The sequence below is a fragment of the Dipodomys merriami genome, unplaced genomic scaffold (assembly GCF_024711535.1).
Source record: "Dipodomys merriami isolate MVZ:Mamm:240054 unplaced genomic scaffold, mDipMer1.0.p SCAF_5, whole genome shotgun sequence".
NCBI lineage: Eukaryota > Metazoa > Chordata > Mammalia > Rodentia > Heteromyidae > Dipodomys > Dipodomys merriami.
Genome location: NW_027206068.1, coordinates 61,256,751 through 61,280,553, shown reverse-complemented (window position 1 = coordinate 61,280,553; position 23,803 = coordinate 61,256,751). Strand labels below are relative to the sequence as shown.

Genomic DNA, 23,803 nt, shown 5'->3' with positions numbered 1-23,803 from the left:
GGAGTCATGCAATATATGTGTGTGGCGGGGTATTTTGTGCCTTCTTTAAGTTTAGATAATGTCTTAAAAGCTCATCTGAGTTTTTGTTTATTTGGTTTTTGTTGTTTGCTGGTGTTGGAGCTTAAATTCCAGGCCTCTGAATTTCACTCTGCCTTTCTGCTCATGACTGTTACCCTACCATTTGTGCCATGTCTCCTCTTCTAGCTTTTTGCTGGTTACTTGGGAATAACCAGGTTGGCTTCAAACTGCCATTCTAAATCTCAGCCTCCTGAGTAGCTAGGATTACAGGCTCATCTGTTTTTATCATGTATCAGTACTTTACTCCTCTTATTGTGGAGTAATACTCCAACATCAACATATGAATATGTGTCTTTTATTTATCCATTCTTCTATTGGACATTTGGGTTATCTCTATATTGAGGCTATTATCAATAATGCTACTAAGAATATTCATAAGCAGGTTTTTTTTCCTAATGGTGCCAAGACCCAGGAATGAAACAACGAATGATAGTTATTGAAAATGTTTTTATCAGCTTCCACCAAATGTTTGTTTTTCTTTTTGTTATGCTGGAGATGATATATTAGTTAGCTTAGACTATCATAACAAAATACCACAAACTGGGAGGCCTAAGCAACAAAAAATGTATTTTTTGTAACGCTGGAGGCTGAAAGTCCAGAACCTAGGTAGCTGCTGCTTCTGTTTCTGGTGGGGAACTCTAGTGAGGCATGAAGGGTGCAGGGTGTCTCTTCTTAATAAGGACATTAATCCTATTTGATAGGGATAAGGCTCTCAGATTTGTAATCCTTAGTTGTTGATTTGTGAAGGTTTTTGTTTTGTTTTTGTTTTGACAATACTGGTGTTTGAACTCAGGGCCTGGGGCTTGCTATGTAGACACTCTGCCACTCAAGCCACACTCCTTTATTGATGTAATTATTATTATTATTTTTTTTTTTGCTGGTCATGGGGCCTGAACTCTGGGCCTGGGTGCTGTCCCTCAGCTCTTCAGCTCAAGGCTAGCGCTCTACCACTGGAGCCACAGCACCACTTCCGGCTTTTTCTGCTTATGTGGTGCTGAGGAATCAAACCCAGGGCCTCATGCATGCAAGGCAAACACTTTACCACTGAGCTACCTTCCCAGCCCGATGTAATTATTTTTCAAATAAGGTCTTGCATTTGCCCAGGGCTCACTTCTGACTGAGACCCTTCCATTTATGTACCCTACTTGGCTTATTGATTGAGATAGAAGTCTCACTTTTTGTCCATGCTAGCCTTGAACCACGATCTTCACTCTCCACTTCTCAAGATAATATATACTTTTAGTGAAGTCGTATTGAGGTTTTGAGAGGGGCAAAATTTGATGTGTTTGTTCAGTCACCTGTACTTATTGTTTTACTTGTTTGTTTTCTGGCAAACTGAGAAGAACATACCAGAAACCTCATCTGTATTGCCCATTCCTGATACATAGTATTTATTGAATGATCAAGTGGATATGTATCTAAAGCTAGCTGGGAGGAGTAGTCAAGGTTAAATGTTGAATATTTGAAAATCAGAAGCCCATGAAAATTAGCCCATGTATGCCCAAGAGAACCTATTGGTTGAGAAGGTGGAATTCTGGGGGGAACATAGTCATCAAGGGGCTGCCAGAGAAATGAGCCATGTATCTAAAGGATTCTAACAAACAGACATCACTGAAGCCAGGCAAGTGGAATCATAAGACAATGAAGAAAGATGAAATAAGTGAGGGACTGACGCGTGTCTATTATATTCTGTGAATAGGGGATCTTCAGTGTTTTGGGAAGCTGTGACAGGAACTTTCGTAGTATGGTGGGGGGACAGTAATCCTTGCACTGGATTCATGAGTAAGGTATAGATGTGCAGTGTAGATTTTTTTTCTGTTATTGTTGATGTTGTTCCTAAAGAAAAAAGGTAGGATGGTGTTCCAATTCCATACTGATTTGTAATAAGTCACTACCACAGTTAGTGGCTTAAAACAACAGAAATCTTCATTTGATTATTATCTCTCATGGTTCTAAACTCAGCTCAGTAAGGTGGTTCTCACATGGAATCTATCCATCTGTGGCTGGAGCTAACTGCATAGAATCCATCCATCTGTGGCTGGGGCTAACTGCCTCCTACAAATGGCCTTTTCCGTGTGACTTGGCCTTTCTCATATGCCATGCCTGAGTTCTAGCAGCAACTATCCCAAGAAAAGCAGGTAAAGGCCATACTGCCTTTAACCACCTAGCCTTAGAAGTCCTACAGGGTCACTTGTGTCACAGTCCAGGCCCACCTGATTCTGGAGAGGTACACCATCGTACCCTTGTTGGGAGGAATGAAATGCCACAGATGGGACATTTTCTTGTGGCCATCTTGAAAAATATGGCTCTGCATGTAAAATGCGTATTTGCCATTAATGAAATGGGGCTGGATTAAAACTCATTGAAGAAAAGAAAAGGGCCCCTTTAAAATACTTACTATTAAATATAAGATTCCTTAAAACTGACATCCATTCCCTTTATTTATAGACTTTCTCTTTGGCAGTAAAGGAGATAAATAGAGGGATTCTGAACCAAATATACAGTAAATTAAAAAAAATATCTTTTGACTATGTGTTATCATCACATATTGCAGTAGAAATACAATCTTGTGAATCTTATTTTGAAAGAAGTGGGAAGTCAGAAAAACCATTCATTTTGAATGATCTGTGATTTCAGACAATCTCTCTTTCTTTCTTTCCTTCTTTCTTTCTTTCTTTCTTTCTTTCTTTCTTTCTTTCTTTTTCTTTCTTTCTTTCTTTCTTTTGTGATCTTCCTTCAAAAAAAAAAAATCCCATCCTGGACTTGCCCATCTTTCTCCTTCTCTACCATCCATGCACTCTACCAGTATACAAATTAGTGATGTGTCCAATGCTATCGTGTTTGTGACTCACAGCTCAGTATTGCTACTGCTAAAGTGTAGTCTAGGCCCCTCAGACCATATTCAGGTTTCTCCAGTTGAAGCCCTCTCTCCATTTAGTCTTACTGTACAAGCTTCCAGGTATACAAGTGGTTCTTAAGGTTTCAGGGATTTGGGCTGGGAATGTGGCTCAGTGGTAGAGCGCTTGCCTTGCATGCATGAGGCCCTGGATTCGATTCCTCAGCACCACATAAGCAAAAAGAAAAAAGCCGGAAGTGGCACTGTGGCTCAAGTGGTAGAGCGCTAGCCTTGAACCAAAGAGCTGAGGGACAGTGCCCAGGCCCAGAGTTCAGGCCCCACAACTGGACACACACACACACACAAAAAAAGGTTTCAGGGATTTGAAAATGCGGTGAAAGCCAAGAGCCCATTGCAGAGAAAAATGTATATCTAAATTTACTTGTAGTTCTATGGGTCTAAAGAACCTCCTGAAATCCATCAGTGAAGCCCATATGAAGAACTGGGGGTGCAATATACAATGTTTATGGGTTATGTTGATGTTGATGTCTGTGCTGCCCCAGTGGCACCAGTATGAGCTGTACAGTTTGCTTGGGTCTTCTTTTTGTCTTCTTTCTTCTTCCTTCTTCTGCCTTTGCAGAGTTGCTTAGGCTGGCCTCAGACTCACAATCCTCCTGACTAATGCTTCAGAGTAGTTGGGTTCACAGGCATGAGCCTGGCTCCAGATCTTTCCCTGGCAGTAGTATGGTTGAATCTGGGACAAGACTTCATAACAGTTATACAGATGTATAGGGCATAGCCCTGTCCCAAAAACAGGGAGTGAGAAGTTCTAATGGTACAAGGAGTGGTAAAATGCAGACAGGGAAGAGATATTTATCTGGTTAGGGACTTCAGAGGAGGTTTCCCAAAAGATAAGTTTGTGTTGAGCTTGGAAGTCAGTTACAAGTTGAATAGTTGGACTAGGAAGGGTATATAGGGAAGACATTATCTCTGGGGCCTCCCTAGAGGATATAGTCTTCTAAGAGCTATTGACATTTCTGGTTCTCACAGAGCCTGTAATAATGCACAAATGAGAATTTTCTCAACTTCCTTATTATGAGTACCTTCTTGATTTTTAAGTATTTATCCAAATTCCCCCCTCCTAAAAAAATCTGGGCTCTGGGGAATGTCTGGCACATGGGCCATATAAGGCCCATAAAATCATTTGGTACATAATAGGATAAAAACATGGCTTTTACATGTTGGCTTTACATGCCCTTCTACAGTCCGTCTGCCTATATTAACAATTTTGTATAGTCCTTGACTTTTATTATAAATACCCAAATGGTCCTTGGCAGAATGAAAGTTTCCCTGCCCCTCCAAGAATCTCAGTATCTCTCTTGTCCCCTCTATTTCCTTCCCCTCTCTTCTCTTCCCCTCCCCTTGCTTCCCCTTCCTTCTTTTCTCCTATCTTCCCGCTCTCCAAACAAAACAGACAATAGAGAGTCCCTCAGCAACTGCCTGAAAGGAAAACCACAATGAGGGTCAGCCTTCTTACAGTCCTGTTCTTTTCTTCCTTCCTCCCTTCTCTTGCACACAACCTGCTGTTTTTTTGCTTCTGTCCTTGTCCATTTCCTCTAACTGCTTCCATCCGGGCCATCAACAATGCCCTGCTTTGCTAAATCCAAATACACTTTCCTGTTCTCTTACTTGACCTGCATTCTTGTTTGCCTGTCCATTCTTGACCTCTTGTTCTCAGACATGACAGCATTGTTCCCTGTTGACTGCTGCCTTCTTCCTGCAGTTTTTCTCAGATTTTTCTGACCCACTTTTTTGAGGCTTCTTCTGAGTCTCCACCCAGGTGCCTCTTCTTCACCTGATCTACAGTGTTGAGGCTTTTCATCTCAGTCTACATTGTATCCTGGAGTATTGTGGTCATTCCCATAGCATTATCTCTCTTTGTTCCCCCAGGCCAGCTCTTTCTCTCTTGAGTTCCAGGTCCGTATAGCCAGCTGGACACTTGCATTTTAGATAAACCACCCAACCTGTTTTGTATTTGATGTGCCCTGAATTATATACATCACTTTTTCCTCATATGCTTTCTCTTTCAGTTTTTTTGGGGGGACATGGTGCCATTTTTACAGTCATCTGTGGATAATTATATTGATTTCACACTTTACATTGGTTTCTGCAAACTGTCTTTTCCTCTTCCTCTCTCCTGCCACTTAGTACTTCAGATCCTCTTCATGCCACAGCCTTTTATCTGGCTTTATTTCCTCCTTTCTTGAATGTCATCATATTGCTGCCAGAGTAATCTTCCTAAAACAGAAATATAATGTCATCATTCATGCCTAAATCTTTAATGGGGGTTTCTCAACTTCAGCATTATTCACATTCAGGCTGTTTCTTTGTTGAAGGGGTCTGTCTTGCAACCCATGTCTCTACCTACAAGATGCTAGTAGCAACCTCCACCCTACAGTTGTGATAACCCCAAACGTCTACAGACTTTGACAAATGTCTTATAGGCTTAAAGTTGGCAAAATTGTATCCTGCTTGAGATCCACTCATCAATAGGACAAAATGGAAGTGGTCTTAGCATGGCCACAAGGCCCTTTGTGACCTGTCTGCCTCTCCAGCATCGTTCATGCCTACCTTACCCTACACCAGCGCTATCCATATACCAGTTACTGCCAGATTCCTTGAAGTTGTCTATGCTTTCTCTAGTCTCCAGGCTTTTTCTATATTTTCCTCTCTGCCGGACTCTATATCGCCCAATCATGTCTCTTGTCTTTCAAAAATCTCAATGGCCTTCAGAACTGAGCTCATCAGACACCTTTAGAAAACAGTTCTTGATACTCAGTGTGCATTTGGTATCAATCTTCAGTTCCCACCACAGCCCTACTTCCTTGTCCATGTTTATCTTGCAGTCTGCCATCTACATATCTAGTGGTAAGTGAAAACTGATGGTAAGGAGTGATTTTAACTCTTCTCCCACAGGAACCAACTCCTAGTAGGTCCTCAGTAATAAACATCAACTGAGTGGTGGTTGGTGTTCAATACATATTGAACAAATGAATAATCTTTCTTGAAACAGCTCCTTTTCCCAGTCCCTTTACTCTCCACCATTCCCCTCTGTTTATGTCATTGAAAGCAAGCCAGCCAGTCATTAGGTCAAGAGGCAATCACCTCAACATTGAGCAAGAATTTAAGAAGGAAGTGTAGTCCTTCCATAAAACCCATGGTGCTCTGCTGGCGGTGGAACACAAACAGCTTTCCATTGTGGTTGGTCCCAGAAAGTCTGGAGTAAGAAATTGAACTGAAATGGGAACAAGCCAGAGAAACACTACATTTTTCTCCCACACCATATGGATTTCTCATTAGTCCATGTAAGGGAAAAGCGGGGGCGGGAGGGCTTAGGCGCGCAGCTGTCCACACCCTCTCCCCTCATCATTCTGCCGCCACCACACCTGGTCCCCAGAGACACCCTCACTTCTTAGCTATTTTGGCTTAGGTAAGGACAAATCCCCTTGGTTCAGCAGAGACTAGCCTGGAATTTTTCAAAAGAGGCTTTGCTAGGGAACTGGCGGGAAAACCAAAACAAAAGCTTGAAAACAGGAAATAGGGTATAGAAATGATAAAAATACAGAGTGTGCCAAAAAAAGAAAATCTGTCAGCTTCAGATAACTGAATCTAATATCACTTTTCTTTGATTCAGTTTACTGTTCGTTTCATTTTACCCTGCTATTGTCTTACCCTACAATCTGCCTTTGCAGTTTTTGTATATTTTTCTTCTCTTACTTCAGAATCATCTCCAACCTCTGGAGAAGGATTGAGATTAATTTTGTAGTCATTTTCTCTTACAGACAGCAGGTTAGTGATCAGAATGGGAAGTGCCATTTCCATCTTTTTTCAAACATAAAACACAATTGAAGAACCAGTGCTAAGTGGTCATAAGAAACGTTTTATCTTCCTGGTGTGAAGTGAAAATTTCAGGCAACGAATTAAAATTCAGTGTTTTAATAACAGCATAAAGAACTGACCTTTCTACGTAGGTTTTTTTCCCCCCCTGTTTTACCTTTTAGATATTAAGGTAGCAGATGGTGGGATTAGGGTAAAGCCCAATAGTAGAACATTTGCCTAGCATGTGTGAGGCCCTCAATTTGATCTCCACCGCTGCCCCCTCCAAAAACAAAAACGTAGCAGATGGTTTATGTTCTTATGTAGTAGGTAAAAAATAAAAATACAAACTTCATCCTGGACAAAATTCTTTTTTTAAAAAAAATAGCAGATGTTAATTGTGAGGTTTGACTTTGTATTTTTTTCTTCTTTCCATCCTTGGCAAAATTAAAAGTTGATAACTCTGTAGGTGTAAAACATAGAAGAATTCTAGGCTATTTTTATACTTTATAGATCATTTGAAGAAGTATTTTGATATGTGATTTTTTTTTCAGTCCTCCCAAGAGGGCAATTACTATTTTCCAAGGCAAGTGCTGTACTTTTTGGTTAAGTTTGGAGCTATCTCCTAAGGAACCAAATAGTTGTAGTATAATTCCAAGTTTTTCATTTATAGACTAATTAGCAATAAATATACTTAGCATATAGTAGGTCCATGTTGAATACAAATCTAAGAAAGTCAGTATTTCTCCCTTTTAAGAAAATTCTCCACCAGGAACAAAGATCTAGTAGAAACAGGATAGACAGGGAGCCCAGGGAGAAAATGTACCTGATTCTACAGAAGAAATATTTTGTCCAAGTTGAGAAAAAGTATTCTAGGCAGGCATCTGGAAAAACTGGACATATTATAGAGGGACATTCTGTGCCACTTCAACATGGGAACGTGTGCAGAAGATAAAATTGGAAAAGGAGTACCCAGTTTTAATCTTGTATTCCATAGCTACCAGTACTTAACATATATGATTTTTATATTTGTAAGTCAGAAAAAAAAGCAAGAAAGCTATATGTTACAATGCCTTTGTGCTTATAGCCTTTCCTCCCTTAATGGATTTTACATTCACCATAAGAATTTACTGTCTTATGATTGGATTCAGAGACTCAACTTGCCCTAAGCTGGAGATGAGCCTCAGCTGCCACAAGAGCAGATGCCACAGCAGTGACATCTGTAGAGCTCAATGTGAGCCTGCCAGGCTCAACATCTGGAGCATCTGGGCCTGCCTGCCATGTTTTTAGGAGAGCTATAGATAAAATCTGGAAGTGTCCTGAGGAGATGGTCTAGAAGCTCATTAAGATCATGATTAAAAAGAGGGATAGGACAACATCCTTTTTTGTTTTAATAAATTTCTTTATGTTGGGTTGCAGTGGTAGACTGGAAAAACTGGAGGGAGATCAATTTTACATTCGTAGTGAGAGATCATTTTTTAAAGAGTTTTTTTCCTTATCACATATTGGTCTGAGATTTTGATTTTTAAAAAAAGGAAGTATTTTGACAGAAACTAGGTAACTGTCTTCCTATAAGGAAGTGCCATTGTGGAGAGTCATGATCTAAAGGACAGCTGGCTCTCTAGCACTCATCTTTTCAGTTTGTGATAATTTAGCATTTGTTGCATTTTTTTAAAGTATCTGATACTCACCTGACTGCCACCCTTACCTTATATTAACCTGTTTAATTTTGAATTTTCTCATTTTGTAGTATTTGACCAAAAGGATACCACAGAATCCAAAATATCAGCATGTCAAATCAAGACTGGACACTGGTGAGTAAAGTTAGAAGATTTAAAAAATTGTCCAAAAGCTAATTACTGACAAGGAGTAGACTATCAAGCCTGATACAAAACACAGATAACGTTTTCTTATTATCCTGCCCAATCTCTCAGGGCTCAAATTCATCTTCAGATGTCATTTTTCATGCCAGGGGCTGGTGACTCATGCCTACAATCCTAGCTACTCTGAAGGCTGAGATCTGAGGATCGCAGTTCAAAGCCAGCCTAAGTAGGAAAGTCCGTAAGACTCATCTCCAATTACCTACCAGAAAACCAGAAGTGGTGCTGTGGTTTAAAGTGGTAGAGTGCTAGCCTTGAACAAAAGAGCTCAAGGACAGCATCTAGACCCCTAGTTCAAGCCCCCATGACTGACCAAAAAAAGTTTTCAGATTATCAGTAAAAAAAATTTGTAGACACATAATTTAGATTATTCCTAAATTATCAAAATATAGAAATAATAGAAATTAAAGAAATGAAATCCCAAGAATTGAAACCATTACTCTCTAAGTGCAGGGCTGATTCTAAAGAAATATCAGGTCATTTATTTTGGACACCTCAAATATATTCCTTCAGAGTGACTGTAATAGATTACACAAGTGCATGTTTGTTCAGTTCAAGTGGATGCAGACTGACTTGACTGAGTAACTACAGTGCCAGACAAAATTTAATTAGTGCTTCAGTCAGGTGAAAGCCAATTCCCATGCTATTCACATCTCTCAGTGTGGCAATAAGGACGCTGTCCAGATCCTAGTAGATTTGCAGTCTCGTGAAGTTTGGATTGTTTGGTTATTTTTTTTTTCAGACTTTTAAAGGCTTCTGTGAAAAATCAATCTGGCTAAGATGGTTTTGCTGGTGTATTGAGGGACTCTCTGTTTTACAGTACTGAACTTTCCACCAGTGCTTCAAGACAAAGGAAAGGAAAGGAGAGTGTTGCCTTTGTTTTAATCATAATCTTTATTTTCTCTTTCTGTTTTTCCAGTCTCCTTCAAAGGCATTGTTTTCCATCAATAACATAGACAAATTGAATGTATCACTTTTGCAGATAGTATTTCTTGATATCTTCCTTTTAAACCTTTTCCTGCCATACAGATATTTATCCTTGCAAATATCCTGTTTGATGGGCAGATGAAAATATTATCAGTGTTTTAGAGGAAGAGGAAATTGTAGCCAGGAGATTTTGTGATTTAGTTGAGTTCAATAAAGGAGATAAAACTAGGATTGCTTTCAGGGTGAGGAATTAATCCTGGAGAGCAGGTGCAGCTCAGTGTACTGTCTCTTAGTCTGTTCTGCCCTGTCTTTCCCTTCATCTTTCTTTATTCTACCACAACTATCAGCAACTCCATCTGCACCCAGATCCCTCTTAATTGCAACCTTTGAAAGATGTGATTCTGGGAAGTATACAGCTCAACTTAAAGTTCCAAAGTCTATATATGATTTTTAAAGGGAACCATAAAAGTGAATTTCATTTGCAACCTTTACACCTCCTTGCAGTGACAAATTTTAAGTCTTTAAATGCTTGGGATATATATCTTCATGGTGGAGTACTTGCCTACTATGTGTGGGGCCTGGGTTTGATTTTGATTACAAAAATAATGAAAGGAATTCTAGGTAGTCTTTGCCTGGTTTCCCACAGTGGCAACCTCTTATAAAACTATACTGCCCCAGTCAAAATTGTGATATTGACATTGATACATAGTTCATAGTATAGAACACTTTGGTAACCACAAGGATTCCTTATGCTGTCTTTTGCTAGTCATGTCTGTTTTCTTTCTCTAACCTCCAGAACCTTTTATGTTCTCACTTCTATCACTGTCATTTCACAACTTGTATGTATAAGGAATCATACAGTGTATATCCTTTGAGATTGGTTTGTGTGTTTGTTTTGCTTCTGCAGGTGGAACCTACAGCATATCACTAGTTTGTTTTTTTGTATTACTGGCTAGTGTTCCCTGTATTAGGGAATTACAGATCCTTCAACTGTTACCTATTTACCTGTTGAATGATATTATCTTATTTCCACTTTGGGCTATTACAAATAGAAGCGATATAAAAATTCATGTAAATATCTTTGTGTGCACATGAATCTTTCATTTCTCTGGAGCACAGTCCCTGGATCAAATGGAAGTTTGGTTATATAGTTGTTGTTGTTGTTTTTGTTTTTGTTGTTTTAAAGAAACTGCCCAATTATTTTCCACAGTGGCTGTACTATTTTACATTGCCATCAGCAATGGATGGCATCTACCATTTATTTGCATCCTTTGTGAATTTGGGGTTATCATCTTTTTTGTTGTTGTTGTTGTTATTTTTAGCCATTCAGATAGAGGTATAGTGATAGATCACTGAAGTTTTAAACTTCCCTCATGGCAGCTCATGAACATCTTCATATGTGATTTGTTTTCTGTTCTGCCTTCATTGGAGAAATGACTGTTCATGTATTTGCCTATTGTAATTGAATTGTTTACCTTTTTACTGTTGAATTTTGACAGTTTCTTATATTTATTTGCTATTAGCTAATTACTGAGATATGTAGTGTGCAAGTATCTCAATAAATACTTGAATAAAAGATAAATCATCTTCTCTAAGAGGATCTTTTCAAGAACCAAAGTTTTCATTTTTATCAGTACTTACTTTTAGGGATCATGATTCTATTATTAATTTTAAAAACTAATTCCCTACCCTATGTCTCAATGATATTTTTCTGTAATAACTTTTTTCTTTCTTTTTTCCCTTTAACTAGGGCTTCATGTTTGCTATGCTACCACCTGACCCATTTCTCCTTTGTGGTCTGGTTTTTGAGGTAGGATCTTTCTTTTTGTCCTGGCTGGCCTGCACTGAAATCCTCCTATTTATGCTTCCTGCTGTATCTGGGATGACAGGTGCATATTACCACACCTGGCCTTTTTTCTGTTGAGAGGAGATCTTGTAAACTTTTTTTCCTGGATTGTCTTGGAACCATGGTCTTCTTTATTTCAGTCTCCCACATAGGTGGGATAGTGGAAATGTACCACTGTACCTAGCTAGGGGTTGAGATAGAATCTCATGAACTTTTTGCCTATGCAAATAATAATAATAATAGTAATAATAATTCTTCTCACTTTTTCTTTACAAAAGTACTTTAGCTATTCTAATTCCTTTTCTTTTCCTAATATCAGAATATTCTTACTTAGATTTACAGATCTTGCTATGATTTTGATAGGAGTCATTTATCATTCTGGGAAGAATTGACATCTTTACTATGCTAAGAACTATTCATCTGTTTTCTGTCTCTGTGGACCTGCCTATCGTGGGCAATCATAAAAGTGGACTAATACAATAGATAGCCTTTGTACCTACTCCTTTTACTTAATGTACTGCTTCCAGTGTTCATCTACATTGTAGCTTGCATCTGTTATTCATTCCTTTTTATTGCCAAATAATATTCTGTTTTCAAAATCTTCCATATTTTGTTTGCATACTCATGAGTTGACGGACATTTGGATTGTTTACACTTTCTGACCATAGTACTTCTGAGAGCATCAGTGTATACAAGTCTTCCATGTGAACATGTGTTTTTAGTTCCCTTGGGTATATACTGAGGAGCTGAGTTGCTGGTCATATGGTATTCCATGTTTAATTTTTTGAGGAGCTGCCAAACCATTTTCCAAAATAGCCACACTACTTTACATTCCCATCAGCAGTGTGGGAAAGCTCTCTTCCCCCACATCCTTGCTAATGGTGGCTGTTGTCTGTCATTTTGATCCTAGTCACCATTGTGGCTGTGAAATAGTGTCTTATTATGATTTTGATCAGCATGTTCCTAATGACTATTGATGTCAAGCACCTTTTAATGTGCTTCCCAGCATTTATCTCTGTGGAGAAATGTCCATTCAGATCTTTTGCTTATTCTTAACTTGGGCTATTTTTATTGTAAGCGTTTTGTATTTTATTGTGGATACTAGACCCTTATCAGAAATATGATTTGTGAGCATTGTCTCCCATTTTGTGGGTTGTTCAAGGTTTTTGTTGTACTTAACTGGAGCAGTAAAGTACATCTATCTATCTTCCCCAGAAGTGAAAGTCTCCCCTAACAAATTTTGTAATAGCTTTTGGAAGGGTGAAGCGTATCTTGCTGCTTTAAAGCCCAAAAGTATTTTAAAGTCAGCGTGCGAGAGAAATCTCATTCTAGTGTTTGCTTTTTTGTGTATGTTTCAAATTTAGAGCAAGATCTTCTTGTCATATTGCATTCCCACACAAATTTGTGACTTACTTGGTGTAAAGCACCTTTGGTTGATACACTAAGGTAACAGAGCACATCAGCCTTTAGGGACCAACAGGGCCTGGGGCACCCTGGACTGAGTGCTTTTTCTAGATGTTATCATTGCCATGTGTACCACAGGGGGAAAAGTTTGAGGCATCGTGGTTAAGAAAACCCACAAGAGACCTCAGAATCCAAGAGCTACAGAGAGGTTCTCTCTCCTGCAGGTTTCAAAGCGATGTGGTCAGAGCAGTAGAAATGGATGCAGAAATTGATGTGCGGTTCCCATTTCTTTTCTTTTTTTTTTTTGGGTCCGGTCGTGGGGCCTGAACTCTGGGCCTGGGCGCTGTCCCTCAACTCTTCAGCTCAAGGCTAGTGCTCTACCATTTGAGCCACAGCACCACTTCCAGCTTTTTTCTTATGTGGTGCTGAGGAATCGAACCCAGGGCCTCATGCATGCAAGGCAAGCGCTCTACCACTGAGCCACCTTCCCAGCCCCCTGCGGTTCCCATTTCTAAGCTAAATACATTAATCTTTTCCTACCAAACCAACCTTTCTCTGAGCTATTCAGAGTTAAACACAAAAATTCATGAATTCCATGATACCTGATACCTGATACCCTGCTGCTACATAAAGATTATTGTTTGTTTCCATACTTCTGATTCTACTTCTCATGCTGTAACTAATGCTGTGACTAAATTCTAGCATTACTTTAAGTTACTTTGAACTTGTAGCATTTCTTTTGTTCTATATTCCTGAACACACCTTACAAACATCTACAGTTGCCAGACTGTGCCAGGAGTGCATTATATTATGCTTCTGGTATTATGCTGGCATTCACTGGTATTATGCTGGCATTCAGTCAGCCACCACTACTGGTTCTTGTGTATTCTCCAGGTTTTCCAGCACTCTGGGGTTCTAGGCTGGCACTCTACCACATTATCGTGTGTGTGTGTGTGTGTGTGTGTGTGTGTGTGTGTGTGTGTGTGTGTGTGTGTGTGTGTGTGTGTGTGTGTGTGTGTGTGTGTGTGTGTGTGTGTGTGTGTGTGTGTGTGTGTGTGTGTGTGTGTCTATACTGGAGCTCTCAGGACCTCATTGTTCTTGCTTGTTTTTTTTTGTTGTTGTTGTTGGTTTTTTTTTTTCCCCTCAAAACTGGTGTATGCCATTTGAGCCATACCTCCACTTATGGCTTTTTTTCCCCCCCTGTTTAATCAGAGATAAGACTCTTACACATGTGTATACCTGTATATCCTCAGATCTCAGCCTCCTGAGTAGTAAGCATGATCCAACAGTACCCAGCTTCACATGATCTTCTAATCTTTTTTCTTTTTGGTGGTACTAGGATTTGAACTTAGGTACTCATGCTTACTAGGCTGGCACTTGAGCCACAACCCAGCCCGCTGTAGGTTTCTGTTTTTCCACACTGAGCTTCACTGCAGGATGGTTAAAACCAAACCACAAGCCACTTCCTTATTAGTCCCTTCTAATCTTGTTGGCCATATTACACTCTCACTTGGTCTGTAGTAAGTCCAGTTTTACATTTCTTTAACTTCTCAAATTCTTCCCAATGACTTTTACTTAGTCTTTTCTAGCCTATTGTAATTTTTGTAGAAATCGACTTCCTTTTGTTATCTCTGTGCAAACTAATCATTTCCATTTTTCTTCCTTTATCTTCTCCTGAGTATTTTCTAATAGCTCAACTTATTTGCTTTTATTTGGTATTTATTTCTGTCTCTTACGTCAAAGGAAGAAATACATGGGAAAGGCTTTGACAAACCAGAAAGCACTGCACATACATATAACTTATTAAGGTTAACAAAGGACCACTATGTCTCTTTTCACTCTTCCTGCTCCTTCTGAGCCAAAGAACTTTGCTGTAGAGGAGGGAAATATTGAAGAAAAAATAAAGCCATGAAGTTGTCTCTTAGCAACTGAGTTCGTGCCTCATAAATCTTACACAGTCTAGATTGCTGTTCTCAGACTCACTTGCTTTTCTTACAGATTCAGTGCAAATAATGTTATTAGAGAAACACTGGGAAAAAAATCTAATGAATGAGTTACTCAGTGAATCGATTGTACTCTACCTTTGCACAGGACTATTGATGTAGTTGTGTTGTTTCTTTCTCTTGATTCTAATTGTAAAACTTTTGTTCCACAGCTTTCATTGTAACTTAAGTGGTAAACAAGCTAGAAGATAAATATCACTTTATACATGTCTAGGTTGCCTGAGTCAATACGGGTGGTATGGGTATACCATAATTACACAACATTATATAATGGTATGTAAATCAAGCAGTGCACATTTTGAAGAAACTCAGGTGTGGAAAAGCTCAAGCTTGGGCGTGATGACTTATATTATAAAATAACTTGCTATGAGGAGTTTTCAAATGGTAGATCCGGATGGTAGATTTCACTCAGCAAATTGTTTTGCAGGGTCTCCTCTACCAGACAATGGGAGAGATAAAGATTGTGCGTGCGTGTGTGTGTTTGTGTGTGTGTGTGTGTGTGTGCGCGCGTGCGCGCGCGCACACATGTGAATGGACACAGATAAATAATCTTGGGCTTTCCGTCAAATGAGGTAGATAAGACAGCCCAGTCAAGGCCCGTGATGAATGCCTTGTGAGTGGCAAGCAGAATGCTGGAGGAGTTAAGAAAAGAAAAAGGTCACTTCCAGCAGGAAGAGCTTAACAAAGTGATGTGTTAGAGAACCTGAGACTCACAGACTGTTTGTCAGGTTTAATAATTAAGGCCAGAGTGAAGAGGCAGTTAGGTTGTTGCCATCTTCAGTACTTGAGCAAGAAATTTAAACTAGGCATCAAGCAATGAGGCGCTGTTGACTTGTTTTTCTTATCTAGAAAACTTGGGCAGTACTGTACAATTTAGGATTTAAAAAAATTAGTTATCTGCTATGTTAAGAGCTTCTTTTATATAAAAGACATGTTTATAAATTGTGAAGTTGATATATTTCCAGTCTTTGCAAAAGGTGTTCAGAAACTATTTCCTGATAGGATTAGGTACAGTAAGATAAGACATTTTGTATAAAATAAAGTAAAATTCTACTTTTCATACTTCCTAAAATCATTTTTAGGGATTGCAGGCATCCAACCATCTTATTTCTCCAGTGGAAGCAATGTGGGAATTGTCTGTTCTCTTTTCTCCCCCATACTTGGAGAGAATGAATGTCTATAATGAAAAGAGTTTTTTTATTAATTAGCCCCCTTAGATTTGTGGGTTCTTTTGTCAAATATTTGCATAACTTTGCAAGAGATTTTGTTTTTCTGCCTTCTTCTTTAGTAGGAAAAACAAATGATGAGCAGGACAGCTTACATCAGAGCATTGTGACAGTCACAGTTAATTTTAGACACTTTTTAGTCAAACTGCTATTGATTGGTAATGCAGTATTTTAACAATAAAGATGACATGAAGAGGGTTTGCTGTTGTTTCCCATCCTTGGGGAATTTATAACATCAAATGGTCCTCATCCATTGTGATGAAGGATGTAGCAATTCCTACAAATTTACCTTATAATCCTGTTTTTAAAACAAGGGCTGTGGGTGTAGCTTAGAATGGAGTGCTTGCCTAAAATATATAAGGCCTAGGGATTACTCTCCAGCAATGCAAATAATAATAGTAGTAGTAGTAATAAAGACAGCAAGATAATAACTGGAAAAGCCAGGTGTTTTGTGAACCATATGAGAAACAAGGAGGCTGGGAAGTCACTGGACATATTGGTAAGCCTAGTTGATTCTAAGTTTTCTGACTGTACTTCCTGAATCTTCCCTCACCCAATCAGATAAGTGCCACGTCCTCAACTGGGAGAACTCAAGAACATAGACCTATTCTGTCATATATGCTAAAAATAAGATAGGGAGAAGCTGGACAGCATGCTGACAGCATTCTGACTTGCCATCTTCTACCCTTATGTTTCCAACAGGCAAGTCTAGGCCTAGCTGCAGAGTTGCATAGGAGAAGAGGGATATCCCGCAGTTCTGGTCACTTCTCAGGTCAGCTATGAGCTGAAGAACCTAGAAAAAAGATCACATTTGGTTCTAATCCTATTCTTTGGTAGTTGGGGCCTTCTTTTGACATACTTATTGTCCCTCGAGAAAGCCTCCGGCCTAAGCTGCTCTGACTGACTGAATGTCTCTGGGAGCTTCTGAAGGACACAACTGGGTCTAGGATTGCCCGATTATCCTCCTTTCCAGTCCTCATACAGGCTGTGTATGGCTAAAGATGAACAAAACAAAACAAGAACTAGATTTTTATTCCCTAATGAATTCATGAATTCATGAAAACACCTAAATAAGGTGTTTTCTTTTAAAAAATGTATATTGTTTTAGAGCAAGGATTTTCTTCCTCTGCTTCTCACCCAAACACAAAGAGTTGTCCAAAGTAGTCCTTTTAGGTATCAATTAATGTCATTAAATGGAAGCATTTGTTTGATCTAAAATTGAGTCGATCTGTCTAAATCCTTTCAAGACTTAAAAAGTTAGGAGCATGATTTTAGAAATGAGGAATTATTTTGAATGTTTTTCTTTTGCCATATTTTCAGGTGCCAGATACAGCTTGGTATATTGAATTGAATCAAATCATAGCATGCACAATTTTTAAAAAAAAATAATAGCTTCTGGCTTGAGAGCTAGAATTGAATTCATTCAGAAACCAGAATGATCCTGGAGCAGTTTTAAAGTATGAAAGCTCTCCAAACCACTTTGGCTAGAACCTCTTATTGTAGAACCAGACCATAAAACATAAGGGCGGGGTCCTCCACACAGTGGTGGGAATCTGCTGTTATTTCTTAGCAAATCAAATTCATGGTGAATAGAACATCCAGACTGTGTGGTCTGGTTGAGGCTGCAACATCAGCATGAATAGCAGAACACCAATTTCAGGGAGAGGAGGTGACCATGGTGACAAAATGGAGGGGAAAGGGTTGCTTGGGTAGCCTCAAGGACACTTTTTGCACAGCCAAAGAACATTGCCTCTTTCTTGCTCCTTCTCTTTTTCACACACACACACACACACACACACACACACACACACACACACACACACACACACACACACACACACACACACACACACATTATGGGGAGATATAGGAAGGAGGAAAGCCTTGATTCCTAAAAGAAAAAAGATTCAAAGATAGATATAAAATATCATCAGTGTTTTTTGAGACTGATAAATGTTTGGCAGGATGTACCCCACCTTAAACATATTCAACCAAAACATTTCCCCTTTGCTTTCATATCTTTGAATGATGTTGTGTCATCCAAAAGACTGCTTATTGTGTGTGTGGCCCATTTGTCTCCTGTCCAAGGTCCCAAAGGAATAGGACAGGCAAGCTGGGGGAGAAGGGGGTACTTGCTCTTCACTTTATTTTCACAGCTGTACTCATTGTCTTTCATTTAAAGCTTTCCTAAAATTCTTATTTTCTTTTTAGGTAACAGTATGACAAAATACATTGAGAAGCTAGAAGAGATCAAAAAAAGTGAGTAACCCCATTGATGGCTTGGGGAAATGGAACGCTGTAGTTGTCTCTAAGCTGGTCATCCACTAAGCACTATGCTCTGCAGCTGACGTGTGGCGAGCTGTGGGAGTCAGGTGAGCCTGGCAGATCTGGAAGGATGTGGGAGACACCGGGAACCCTCTTGGCCAGCTCCTAAGACTAGCCTATGGTCTGAGCTCTGCCCAACTTACATCCCATAGGGAGTACAAGTGTGGGAATGTGAAATGAACTCTGAAACAATCAGTACCCTGGCTGTTAGTTTTATTGTGCTACAGTTTTCATGGCCTTTTGAGAGTACTTAGTCTTCTCTCTCTTCTTTGGTCTGCCTGGGCCAGGGTAATAATATCTCTCTTCATAATAACATTCTTATGAGTATAACTTAGACAGTATTCATGAAAGACTAAGAGGTCTGAAAAAGAAAGAGTTTGCTCTTCCTCTTCTACATTATCCATTCATTGCAGCCTGTTTTCCTTTCACTAAAAGTCATATTTCATGCACATCCTTTTCAAAAGCTAATCTAAAAAATAACTAATATTTTGTGGAGTTATCATACTAGTCACTGAATGCATTGCCCTTGTACAAAAATCATCTTTTTCTTCAATATGTCCAAAACTGATGGATAATGTACACAGCAAGGCCAGAATTAAAGTAGTCAAATCATCTCTGATTCTAAGACTGATTTGCTCATGTCTTAAGTAGAGAACCCAATGCTAGAGGACCAGCTAGCTAATGGTAGTAAAGAGGTGCTTGGATCCCAGTTTGGAACTTGCCTGTGATAGTAGATTCTTCTTGGAAGAAAAAAATCTGAAATCTAGAATCCTCCAGAATTTTCCTTCTAAACACAGCAGACCTTTTCATTTAAAATGATAATGTTCCTTTTGAATTGCTGCAGTATGGGAAAACCTGAGACAGTAGATATGGACTCAAGATCAGCTTTCTGCTTAATACCTTAACTTGTCTTATTGAGCTAGAAGAGCTGGCTGGCATTATTAGATACTTTTTAAAATTTATGCCAACAGGATCCTTCTCAGACATTTCACATTATTATATAAGTATAGATGAAACATGTCAAATCTCCAAATTATGAAAAGAACCTTATGTACTCACCTCCACTTCATGGCTGCCATCCTTCAGTTATCTAAAGCAGGCCTTAGGAACAGCCAGCCGGTTCCTATTTGGGTTTGTGGTCTCTTTGACTCCCTTCCACTTGTAGCTGAGTGTGAACCCACATGTCTTCAGCAGAAATTTGTCCCGTCAAAATGCCTTGTTCCGCCCAGATTGTCAAAACCTTTGCTTAAATCATTTATTTAAAAGTCCAGTGTGATTTCTTGAAAACCTAAACTTACATGGAGATCATCTCCCAAAAGAAATAATCTTGGAACAGAGCCCTTGAAAAAAAAAATGCTTCCTTCCTTCTAAAGAAGTTCTGGGCTTCCGTTCCTTTCACTTTGATCACACACATTGGGCTCATTCGGACAGAATTCTGTTAGGTCTGTTTGGGAGCTATCGTCTTCTCTTCCTCTGTTTTTAGTTTTGTGTGTTCTCTTGGGTCAGAAGGGAGGAGAACATTGCCTTGTTTCCTGACACCCTAGACCCATCCCTTTGCTTGCCTTACCTCAGTTGCCACGTCCATCTGAAATTGCAAACCTATTCTGTTACTTCCTTTGATTGGCCTTCTACTTCAAGTCCAACTTCCTTTTCTTTGCTAATAACGCATTTTAACAGCACCCTGAAAACGCAGAAATCCTTTGTAATCTGAACATTCTTTCAACTATGCCCAGGGAAAATAGATGCTCTGTGTCTATTGACTGTTTTACAAAGCCTATTCTTGGGGCCTAGTGGTTAAATGATACTGTTGGACTCAGTGTGAAACATCCTAGATAGTCAAGTCTCTGTCCTTCCAGTAACTCGAGAGAGGCCAACTCAGACCCTGCACTTACTAGAGAAGCAAACCTTGATAGTGTCTCTGAGCTGGGATTATCTGTCTCTAACACAGAGTTTGAGAGAAGCCCCGCTGCAGAAGCTCCATTCTTAAAGCTCTGTTCGCTCTTGGGAGGACAGACTGACAGAACCTACCACGGCATCCTTTATATAAATTTATATATAATTTAAAACTTAACTTTAAGACGTCTAGTTTGATCTTTTATCTCTGAAAAATAATGTCAGAAAGTCCTACTGATGGCTGTCCTTCCAAACCAGAACCAGGTATGTATGCTCATTATGCAAGGGGCTGCCAGTATTGGTGCTAAGGACCACAGGATTACCAACCACAGGAGATAGCAAAGCCTGGGGTTTGCTTAGTGTAATCTGTGTCTATTCGGAGGGGATTTGAAGGTGTACATTTTATGCTTAGAAGTATTTCAAACTATGTAACCATACAGAAAGAATATTAATGGATGAATGTCAAACTACAAACTACTTGAAAGCTATTGACAGTTTCTCCCAATTGATTTATTGCTGTTTTGATTCTAATAAGTGAATTCACACAAGTTGGTGGCATTTGAGGAGAAAGGTCTGGGTATTTACTGGTACTTTTTGAGGGTCTGTTCAGCTTTTGGGATCTGTACCCTGGCAGACTTGGGCAGTTTTATTGTCCCTGGGTTTGTTACCTTGTTATATTCAGAAGAAACTGCTCTAAGAATATTCTAGGAGTAATAGTCTCTTTTCCAAATTTCTCTATGACATTTTAGGACAGAAGGCTATTTTTTAAGGTAGTATCATTTCCTGATTAATAAATATTAAGGTATTTGGTAAACCTCTTCCATCCAGTGTGGGCTGGTTTTTGGCAAATTCATGGTACTCATTAGTGATACCAGGTAAATGATCTTACATACATGTCATCCTTTCCTTGGTTGCTAGGAATCTTGGTTTATGAGATATATAGGAAAGGCCATAGCAGTTATCCAGCCAAACTTTAGTACTTCTTTAATAGTGAAGCTGTATTTAAAGAGTTAGAGATACCCAAATAAAAAACCTAGCAGAAGGAGGGATTTTCAGAGTACAGTGCTGAAAACTCTTCACTATTACTAGTTGTCTTCAAAGAAGTTTAAGGAAGCTAACTTCTAACCTGCATCTATAAGTAGATACTAGATAACAGTGAGATCAGCTCAATTTTTACAGTTTAATATGATAGAAAGAATTATCAACACAAGTATAAAAAATGTCCCCATTTGGGTTATAGCTCAAAAGTATAAGTGTAGTACTGATTAAATATTGATTGGCTGGTTTTTAGTTTATTTTAATTGTGGCAAATACACAACACATAAATTTACCATTTAAATCATTTATTGGTTTTAAATATATTCTCATTGTTGTCAACAAAGATCTAGAATTTTCTCAGCTTGCCAAACTGAGTAGTTTAATTTGAGAGAGAGAAACAGATTGAGTGACTGACAATAATATGAGATTGTCAGGACCAATCACATCCTGTGCCCTGCACATATATACAAGTGTTGTTCTATGTGTCCAGCAGAGCTGGCAGCCACAGGAAAATTACTGCTGTCTTTTGAAGCCAGTCAGAATAGTAGGGTATAAATGCCTAGCCAGCTGTTTGGCCCAGGGCAACTCAGCTTCTCTGGGTCTCTGTCCTTATTTGTAGGTGTTTATTCTCTGCTTTGTTCTCAAAAGGGATTGGAGGCAGATTATATAAAACTCATAGCTACAGTAGGAGCTCAGTAAAAAGAAAATTCTTTCTGACCTATGAACAGAAAAAAGCAGGAAAATGAAAAAATGATACTATAACCTTTCCACCTCATTTTAACGTGATATGTGTGTATATCATATATATATATATACATATATATATATATATTATATCAGCTTGTTAGAGAATTGAAAGATAGAACTCCATGACTAGAAAGCATTAATAGCTCTAAGAAAGGAAAATCAATCTGTATTATCCTGCTTTTCAGATTATAGATATAAAAAAGATGAACTTTTCAAGAGACTGAAAGTTACCACTTTTGCCCAGCTGGTAAGTGTCGTTCCTGTTGAGTAAAGACTAATCTGTGTTGCTCTACATGGCATTTCTAAATGTAGCTGTAGGACTCTTTATAATGGGGTTGCTTCTGATTCTTGCATTTCACCTGGGAATGGATAAGTTGGTTTGTAGTGTGTATGTTCTTTCATGAGGATGGTGGAATTTGTTTTTTTCTGTAAGAATTCTGTAAAGAAGGTATGTTCTGTTCATCAGATTTATGGTTTCAACTTTATTTTTCATTATACATTTAACTTGATATTTAGAATCTATAATTTTGGATTCAGGGTTGTTTGGATATATTTTTTCCTATGGAAACCAAGTGATTTCCCCTTTCTTATGACTCTTCTAAATTGTTCTTCTATGAGTTGTTACTTTGGGCAAGTTATTTTCTTCTTTCATTGGAAAATTATGGACAAAGTATTTCAGCAGCCCCAAATAAGAGTTGTGTTTGTATGATTCAACTTGGATTTGGGAACATATGAACTATGTTCTGAGATTTGTTTTAAAAATGAATGGTATGGCCAGGCACTGGTGGCTCATGCCTGTAATCTTAGCTACTCAGGGGACTGAGATCTGAGGATCCAGGTTTGAAGCCAGCCTGGGCAGGAAAGTCCATAAGACTCTTATCTCCAATAACCTACTCAGAAAAATCCATAAATGGCGCTTTGGCTCAAGTGGCAGAGAAGCTCAGGGACAGAGCCTAGGGCACTGAGTTCAAACCCCAGGACCAGCAAAAAAAAAAAAAAGAACAATGTGTTAAGGTATAAAATACTTAATCAGTATATACATAATTACATTTATTTCTTCATTATATAGAGAATTATCATTATCATTTACTCTATTATAGGTCAGTAATTACATTTTCAAGAAATGACATGCAAAGGCAAGAATAAATACAGATGCAATTTTAAAAGGTCTAATTCGTGTATCTTGTCCTAAATTATCTTTTAGATCTTAATCCATAAGTGTAATGTTTTAAACAAATCTTTTCTTCTGGAATCTTCATCTATGGTGTGAGTACCACTTTAAAAAGTAAAAAGGCCTGAAATTCAGACTCCAGTTGAGGATACTGATAGATTCCTAAATAAGATATTTTTGATGTTTAGTTTCCCTGTTTTGGTAAAAGATAGACTTGTTTCTGTTTAAAACAAAGCACCCACACGTCTGTACCTTTTATTCTTTCTCTACCAGGTTATCCAGGTAGCTTCCCTATCTGATCAAACACTGGAAGTGACAGCTGAGGAGATTCAGAGGCTCGAAGGTATTGAGAAATGAGAATGTGGAAGAAATGACAGATTGACCTTTTGACTACAGTACTCACTATATATCTTTCCTGGTGTGTTCACAGGCACTCTGGACTTGGAGGTGTCTACTTGGAATTAGATAGTTTCTCTCAGAGAAATGCTGTCTGGTGCTTGAATCATTAAGTCTTACTTATCCAAGAAAGCCATCTGGTTTTCTGGCTTTAACA

At 38.7% G+C, this 23,803-nt stretch overlaps 1 protein-coding gene across 5 annotated transcripts in view; it reads left to right on the top strand.

Moving 5' to 3' along the window:
* Cep41 (centrosomal protein 41) overlaps positions 1–23,803 on the top strand; it is a 45,165-nt gene that overhangs the window by 5,630 nt on the left and 15,732 nt on the right. For 3 of the 5 annotated variants that reach the window (XM_069996775.1, XM_069996771.1, XM_069996773.1), the window contains exons 2-5: positions 8,541–8,604; positions 18,288–18,335; positions 22,265–22,326; positions 23,524–23,593. In XM_069996775.1, the coding sequence (XP_069852876.1) occupies positions 8,541–8,604; positions 18,288–18,335; positions 22,265–22,326; positions 23,524–23,593 (244 nt within the window). Of the gene's footprint in view, positions 1–8,540; positions 8,605–18,287; positions 18,336–20,349; positions 20,559–22,264; positions 22,327–23,523; positions 23,594–23,803 lie in introns of those variants that run through there. The other 2 variants (XM_069996774.1, XM_069996772.1) reach the window with 2 other exon arrangements.